We start from the raw sequence: 7,981 nt of genomic DNA, 5'->3' as shown, positions 1-7,981 counted from the left end.
CACAAACAGAGCAAGGAATAAAAGAAGTAGAGAACAAGGAAACCAAGAATTCTTAAAAATGCTTAAAGAAGAGTGTGGTTTCCCAGATACTGTTGACTTTAGTGACAGATATAAAGAAGCTATTGGAAAGTTCAAGGATGGAAATACTGACCCGAACCTATTTAGCTTTATGGCTCAGCACCAAAACGGATATAATCTCAAACCTGGAAAATACAAGCTCGCTAAGGGATATGATTTAATAGCATATCATCCAAATGACATGGATGAATTTACTCCGAGATATTTGATGTCAGAGCTAAATGACAATTCAACTTTCGTCATGAAACGCGTAAAAAATAGAGACGGAACGAAAGAACAAAAGCTTATGAATGCGGATGACGTAGATAGGGAAATTGTTGAAAACGGTCTCGGAATATATGAAATGCCAGCAGATGAGGTACAAGAAACTCCACAGGAAGAAGTTCAGATACAACCAGACATGGAAGAAATAGTTCAGCAACAACAGCTAGAAGAGCCTGAAGGAAACGAACAAGTCACTCCTTTGGAAACTAACTTCACAGAACTAGATGAAGATTTGGAACAGCCGAAAAATCTTGACCCTCAACAAGAGCATGAGGTGAATATGGAATCTTTCCAAGAGTCTAAGAAAGATTCGGCTGACATAGTAGAAGAATATCGAAAAATGTTTGCCGACATACAAAAGACTCCAACACCAGATGAAAATATTCAGCATAGAATGGAAGAACTGAAAAAAAATGTACACAAATACAACAACCCTTTTTACTTACGAGCATTTAACGTTCAATCTTCGGATGAACTCGGTGAAAATAAAAGGTTAAATTTCAAGAAAACATATAGAAATGAAACATTGTTTAAAGTTCATTCAGAACCTAACCAAGATGGAAACAAACCTACTTTTGTTTCTGCAGACGATGGAACTACAATGAGATGGGGTCATAAAGCTAACCCGGATAGGTGGTTCATAAACTTACAACCACAATTCCAAGAAGTTGTAGACGCAATGGAAGTGAATGGTGAACCAGATATAGCTGGTATTTTAAGCGCGGCTTTAATGCCATTGAAAGATATGAAAGATGCAGATATTTTGAACCAGTATGAAATGAACATGGCTGATGGAAATATAACACCTGACGTTCTAGAACATTTATCTCAAAGAACTACACAGAACCATAAAGATGGTATATTTGGTGAAGAGTTTAGAAAGAAAGTTAGGGAGATAGAAGGAAGAGAACCTATTGTACATGACCTTGCAAACGAAAGTTTTGCAAAATGTCATAAAAACTTACTTTGCAGACAATGAACCGAGAAGGGATGAATATTTAAGAAAACTCAAATGGACAGTACCAAATGAAATGTTAGTATTGAAAAACATGTTCCTTGACAAAATAAAACCAACTACAGAAATAAACGACGCAAGACTGAAAGATTGGGTAGAAGCTTTCCCATTCACAAAAGATATAGTTGGTAACATGGAAAGAAAACCAGAATGGCTACAAAAACATATATTTGGAAACGAGCTTATTCCATATGGACAGGCACTGTTTGAAGAGCTTGAACCGGAAACTCAGGACAAGAGTCATGCAAACAATAAGCGACGAACTCAAATACAGACTATGACAAACTCTTTCTAGGATATAGGTTACCTGAGATGGGCGACCAGAGCCAAAAGGCAAAAAGGACATGGGAAAATTTGCAACATACTAGATGAACATAATGCAAAGATGCAACAACTTCAAGCAGAGGGCAATGAAGGAAAAAGAAGAGTTAAAAACTCAGTCAGGAAGAAAGTAAAGCTTGGTCGGAGTGGGTTCTATTATGACATATAAATCCAACTATTCTATATTTTTACTCATATGAAATGTACGCCGCTCAGAATATAACGCCAACAGTTTTGGATGCTATGAATGGAAATGTTTCCGAATGGTATAACGAATGCGATAATGCCATTAGAAGGTCAGAAATAGTTCCTGGAACTTACGAATATATAACAACTGCTGTTTCTTATGGAAACGTAGGTGAGTTTGGAGAAGGTTCTTCAACAACAGTAGATATTGCTTGCGACAGGTTTCATATAATTTCTATTGACAACTCTTTCTTATACGTGGAACAAGACATTGAAATAAAACCTTCTGCCAAGTTGTCTGACAAGAAAGGTTGCAATGGAATTTTCTATGTCGGATACCAATATGCTCCAGAAGTTTTCATGGGATATAAGATATATTCTAACTCTGACTTAGTTCAAACAGTAACATGGGCAAACTATGAATGGTTCGCTTTGAGAAACTCAGTACAACCACAAGCTAGAGAACAAACAGACCAGTATGCAACTATTGAGAAAATAAGAAGACTTGACCCTAACGTTCCAGGAGTTTATGTTGACCTTTCTGGACAAAACTGCAGCAGCAGTAACCAAAGTAAAACTGAAACTTAGAGTTCCTTTGTCATCTTTCCTCATCTTCAGGTTTTAAGATACTTGCCAAACTGGGCAGGAAAAATTTCTATCGAACTTACTCCAAGCAAAAATAACTTAGTCATTGCACCAACACAAGACCCATTCACTCTTACAGAAGTAGTGGGAACAAATAAAATGTCATTCGCCGACTTTTGCAAAAACAAAGTTGACTTAGACTTTGGTTTCTCAAACCTCAACACTGAAGTAAACTATTATTTCAATGCTGCTGGAGATGCTTGGGACCCAGTTAAGTTCACATGCGAAAAGTTTGAATGCAAGAGAATAGAAAGCAGACTTGCAGTCTATATGTTGGACCCAGATATTTCAAATGCTTTAGCTGCCAAATATATTGCAGTTCCACTTATGTTCCCTATACACCAAATATCTGTCAAAGACTTTGCAGGTGAAGTTGGAAACCAAAGTGCTGACCCAGGTGCAAGAACAGATATTGCCTTAACAACTGCAATGAAACATGCAGATACTATGTTTGTACTGTTCAGACGAACTATAAATGACTATTCTTGTTTCTACAACCCTGGTATTAAATATCATATAAACATAGATGGCAAATATTATCCAAGAGAAGAATATTCTACAGTTGAGGATATGAGGTCATACAACTTGACATTAGATGCTATGAACTTTAACAACAACTTCACAACAACCATTAACCCTGAAATGCAAAGTTCTATTATGCCATATGTGAAAGTATGGACCCATACAGGAAGTCAAAAAACTCAATATACAAATGGAGACCGTTCAAACTTTTGGCTTGGCATTCCATTTGCTGACTCAGAAGACTTTATGGGTGGTATTTCAAACTGTTGGTTGTACAAATACAATATACTGGTGACAGAGACGGTCCATATGAACTGAGAGCAAAGAAGTTTACAAAACCAATAGCACTTTTCACGGAAGATGCTCTTTTGAAGATTCGTTCGATGAAACCTGCTGGGCTCCTCAGATTGGCATAACGACAGCTTCCATCGAGCAGATTTTGGCAGCAGGTCAGTAAGTTGTTCTTGAACTGACTTCTCTCCGTCAAATATTGACAGTACGCCAGTTTTGACATAAAATTGTATTATAAACTTTCCTTTAGAAATATCGGTCAGTTTTGTTGTTATATTTTTGTCAACGTCAAGAACTTTCACCATTTCAGTTATACCAACTTTCTTTGCTTTATGAAAATATTTAGGTTCAGCAAAGACTGCTATTCTATAACATTTTCCATTGTTTGTGTAAAGAACTATTCTGTCAATGAACTTGTATTGTTTGTGTGTGTAAACTTTGTTCTGCTTCAATTCGAAGAGATACTCGAATACGTCCATCTTTTTATTCTAAGTAAAATGTCATTTCCGAAAAAATAGAAGCGTGAGTGTTTCAAAAGGTTTAATGGCGGTGGCAGATGTGAAGTTAAATTCACCAACTCAAACAAACAGTCAAAGTGTTGTTGTCAATGTCAAAGAAAGAGATGTTGAAGTGGGGAAACCATACGAAGACCAAGATGGTATAACAATAGTTCCTGTAAAAGAACAACCAACATACCCTGAAGTTAGCAGAGACTTAAGTTCTGTTGCAGATATTCGAAATGACTACCAACAACTTAAAGACAAACTTAAAACTCAGGAGAAGATTTGTCAAGCTTTGGGTATAATGTTAAACTTGGTTGAGCACAACCCTGTAAAAGTGAACTCATATGTCATTGCACCTCATGAAGTTTTGAAAGAACTATTGAAACTTTTGACAGAGGCAGACGATATAAACATCAAAGAAATAGAACCTGACATTGGTTGCTGTGGTGTTTCATATAATGTCATTGACAAGATATACGTTATGAAAGGAGGTGAAACGTTGAACTTAAAGTATAGTTTCCCAGACGTTATAAAAATATTTGACGACCACAACATTTCATTAAAGTTTATTTGCTAAGTAAATGGCAGAAGACATAATGGTTTATACTATTACGACTAAAAACCCTGAGTCATATAATTCTATAACAACAAACTTACAAAGTCCTCAAGGACGATATTGTAAACTAACCTTAAACACAATGACGACTAAAGCCTGTTTTGCTCTTTTGACACCAGAAGACTTTATTGTTGTGAATGGTAAAAAATACTCCTTTGAAGATACTTACTCAGATATACCACCAACAGGTTTTGTTGACTTATTTAATACTTTAAGTACGGGTGTAACATGTGCTGCAACTAGAGCAGGTTTCATTATGTTTGGATGTCCGACTGAGTTTACTATAAACGATATGAGCTATAATACAAAACTTATTTCTGGTTTTTACTACCAACAGTTTCCTATAACAGGAAAAGGTGTCATACAAGGAATGTCTATTCCATTGACTTTAAGTACACCTATTTTATATATTGTTTCAAACTTAGGTTCAAAGTGCTATTCGAATGTCGACAGAAACTACTATGACCAAAAGATACTCATGCGTATAAACAACACTTTCTCTGCTGGTTTGCCTATTGTTCATTCGAATGCAGAGTTTTCAGCTTTAGTAAACTCAAACACTTTAGCAAACATAAACTTAACCTTAGTTGACGCAAACTTTGTTCCTGTAAAACTTTTATGTCCTATGTATTTGTCAATGACGGCAGAAAGTTTCGAATTGGAAGATGCAACTGGTGAAAGTATTGTATTACAAGAACAACTTCAACAACAAATAGCTCAAGAACAACAAATGCAACAAATGGAACAAATGCAACAACAAAGTCAAGAATAAAAAAAATATTTTTTTTATTTTTATAAAAATGTACAGAATAGATGTTTCAGATTTTTATGACTTCCAAGCATTCAGAAATATGTGTCCATTTCGAGACTATAACAAAGCAGTCGAGAATTTGAAACGTTTAGTCATTTATGTCGACTCTGCCCCAGAATGTTATGTTATGAAAGAATGGGATGTTGTCTTTAACAAACCTAAAGCGACAATAGTTTCAGAACAAGAATGTAGACAGAAACTTAAGAAAATAAAAGTTATACAAGTTGGAATGAAGATGTTAGATGCTTGGGATATCTTATTGTCAAAGTTAGAAGATTTTTCAGTTCGAGGTATAAAGTTTTATACACCTTCTCCAAACTTCTATTCTATCTTCACTGGATATAAATATGAACAAGTAGAATGGAAAGAAAATATTATAGAAGCTTGGTTAGACCATGTCAAAGAAATTATATGCAATGGAAACGAAAAGGTTTATGAGTATATCTTATGTTGGTTTGCAAACATCTTACAACATCCAAGTGCTAAGAATGAAACTGCTCTCATTATAATTGGAAAACAAGGAACAGGTAAGAACACATTCTTTACAGATATTTTGTGCAAACTGTTAGAGGGCTATTCGAACCCTAATATGACAAACTTAGAAAACATCTGCGGTAAATTTAACTCTTCAATAGAGAATATGAAACTTATAGTTTGCAATGAACTTCAAAGTATAGATACAACAAAAGTTTTGAACTCAGATGCTTTGAAGAGTCTTATAACAGACAAAGTTGGAGTTGTTGAAAGAAAATATAAAGACCAAAGAGTTTGTGAAAATGTTGCAAACTTCGTCATGGTTTCAAACAATGTTGTTCCGATGAAGTTAGAAAGTTCTGACAGAAGATATGTAGTTGTCAGAACGTCAGATTCTCATATGCAAGATACAGAATATTTTGACGACTTAGCAGAAACTTTGACATCTGACTTTTACAACCACTTGTTCTCATATTTCATGACATTAGATATTTCAAAGTTCAATCCAAGACAAATTCCACATACCGAAGAAAGACAAACATTGTTAGAAGCAAACAAGAGTGTATATGAACTGTTTATAGATGAGACTAACTTTGAGTGTTTAGATGAAAGGTCATTGTACGATGAATATAAACAATATTGTCAAGAATATGGTTATATGGCAGCTTCTAAACGTACATTCTTGGCAAATGTCAAAAATCTTTTAGATGTTCAGAACGGCGTATATACAAAGAAAAATTTTTCTGAGTAAATTTAAAAAAAAATATTTTTTTATCCGATAGAAAAGATGACGAAATATATTTCAGTCAACAAGTACATGACAGAAGTCAAAGAAGAACTAGACCCATTCGCTTATTTGAATGTTTACTTCTACCATTTTGAAAAGTCTACATTTGACAAAGTTTGGAACATCGAACCTGTTAAGTTTGCTATTGTGACTAAAAATGGTGCGAAATTTGAAGACTTAGACATAGAAGGTTTGTTAGCAGTCAAAGAAAATTTTGACAGAAAGTTCTCAAAACTCGAAGAAGGCAAAGCATACAAACTTGTTATACCTTATGAACCAAAGAAAGCAGACGACTATGAATATTATGAGTCTAAGATAGTTGAAGTTCAAGGTAAATTAGGTAAAAAGATTTTAGAGTCTAAACCAGTGTTTGCTCCTAAAGAGGAAGAGAACATTGACATTGACCCAGAAATGTTCTAAAAATAAAATTTTATTTTTACATGTCAAATTTCTTTTTCTCTGGAACTGGTTCAGGTTCTTTCTTCTCTTCTTCTACTTTCTTTTCTTTCTTCTCTCTCTTCTTCTTCTTCTCTGGTGGAGTTATGTCAAACTTCTCAGAACCATATTTATGTAAAAGTTCTTTGTCCTTTAATAGCTCTTCTATTCTGTTTTCTATTTCATCTTCAAGAACAGCGCATGTGCCTTCTTTGCATTCTAAGAACTTTTGTTGGACTTCATCTCTCCAAGAGGCGTCATCTCTGTCAACAAGTCTGTCATTGACAAATTTTAAGACTGCTCTTTGTAATGTTTTATGGTTCTTGTCATATTCCCAGAAACAGAACTTTAGAACAAATTCACCTTTCTTGTTTACACTATGTAAGATTTTATGGTCGACAGAAGTTTTAGAGTCAAAAAGCTTGTCTCGAATATAGATAGCGAAATCGCTAGACATTTTCAAAAAGATAAAAATTTTAATTTTTCTAAAAATATGTTAGAAAAAAAGTTTGCTGACATTGACAAGAAATTTGAGAATGTTTTGAAGAAGAACAAGAGGAAGTTAGAAAATGCTCAGATAAAACCTATACATGACAAGTTCTTATTTGCTCAGAATGGTATAACAGGTCTAATTGCACCGCCTGGGTCTGGTAAGACTTTCACTTATCTTAAAATGGCTGCACAACAACAAGAACTAGATGAGAAGAACCCATTCTATGAGTTAGTAGTCATTTGTAGTACTTCTGGTCAATTCGATCAAACCGTCAATTCGTTCAAAGATATTATAAAGAAGTCTAAGTTAGTATGTATAAAGGATACTGAGTTGTTAGATTGGATAAAGAAGTACCAAAGAAGAGTTTTGAAGTATAATGCTATAAATGAGTATATAAATTCTAAGTTTAAAACCCAAATGAGGAAATGCAGAGAATATTAGAGAAGAAACACTTCAGAAACAAACAGAAAGAGATAGAATACATTTCGAAGAAATTGCAATCTTACGATTGGAAGACTTACCCTCATAGATGTCTTCTTA

At 34.5% G+C, this 7,981-nt stretch overlaps 3 protein-coding genes and 5 pseudogenes across 8 annotated transcripts, besides 2 other annotated features; 7 read left to right on the top strand and 1 right to left on the bottom strand.

The window, feature by feature from the left end:
• The first annotated feature begins 1,021 nt into the window (after positions 1–1,021).
• Positions 1,022–1,652, top strand: TVAGG3_1065270 (annotated as a pseudogene). The gene has a single exon. A coding segment is annotated over exon 1 (631 nt).
• Positions 1,022–1,652: a mobile genetic element.
• Positions 1,653–1,933: 281 nt separating this feature from the next.
• Positions 1,934–7,981: a mobile genetic element.
• Positions 2,515–2,773, top strand: TVAGG3_1065250 (annotated as a pseudogene). Its single transcript has one exon. A coding segment is annotated over exon 1 (259 nt).
• On the top strand, positions 3,866–4,402 carry TVAGG3_1065240 (protein of unknown function, DUF4106 family; the record flags this gene model as incomplete). Its single annotated transcript, XM_053888423.1, has 1 exon — positions 3,866–4,402. One exon carries the CDS (start codon positions 3,866–3,868, stop codon positions 4,400–4,402), a length of 537 nt encoding a protein of 178 aa, XP_053744450.1.
• On the top strand, positions 4,407–5,213 carry TVAGG3_1065230 (uncharacterized protein; the record flags this gene model as incomplete). The annotated part of the gene is made up of 1 exon (XM_053888422.1): positions 4,407–5,213. The coding sequence occupies one exon, from the start codon at positions 4,407–4,409 to the stop codon at positions 5,211–5,213; it is 807 nt and encodes a 268-aa protein (XP_053744449.1).
• TVAGG3_1065220 lies at positions 5,242–6,286 on the top strand (annotated as a pseudogene). The gene has a single exon. A coding segment is annotated over exon 1 (1,045 nt).
• On the top strand, positions 6,514–6,933 carry TVAGG3_1065210 (protein of unknown function, DUF4108 family; the record flags this gene model as incomplete). The annotated part of the gene is made up of 1 exon (XM_053888421.1): positions 6,514–6,933. The coding sequence occupies one exon, from the start codon at positions 6,514–6,516 to the stop codon at positions 6,931–6,933; it is 420 nt and encodes a 139-aa protein (XP_053744448.1).
• Positions 6,950–7,363, bottom strand: TVAGG3_1065200 (annotated as a pseudogene). The gene has a single exon. A coding segment is annotated over exon 1 (414 nt).
• TVAGG3_1065190 lies at positions 7,442–7,657 on the top strand (annotated as a pseudogene). Its single transcript has one exon. A coding segment is annotated over exon 1 (216 nt).

The sequence above is a fragment of the Trichomonas vaginalis genome, assembly GCF_026262505.1.
Source record: "Trichomonas vaginalis G3 chromosome Unknown ctg_43, whole genome shotgun sequence".
Lineage (NCBI taxonomy): Eukaryota > Parabasalia > Trichomonadida > Trichomonadidae > Trichomonas > Trichomonas vaginalis.
The sequence above is the reverse complement of the archived record's forward strand: the minus strand, read 5'-3'. Positions and strand labels throughout refer to the sequence as shown.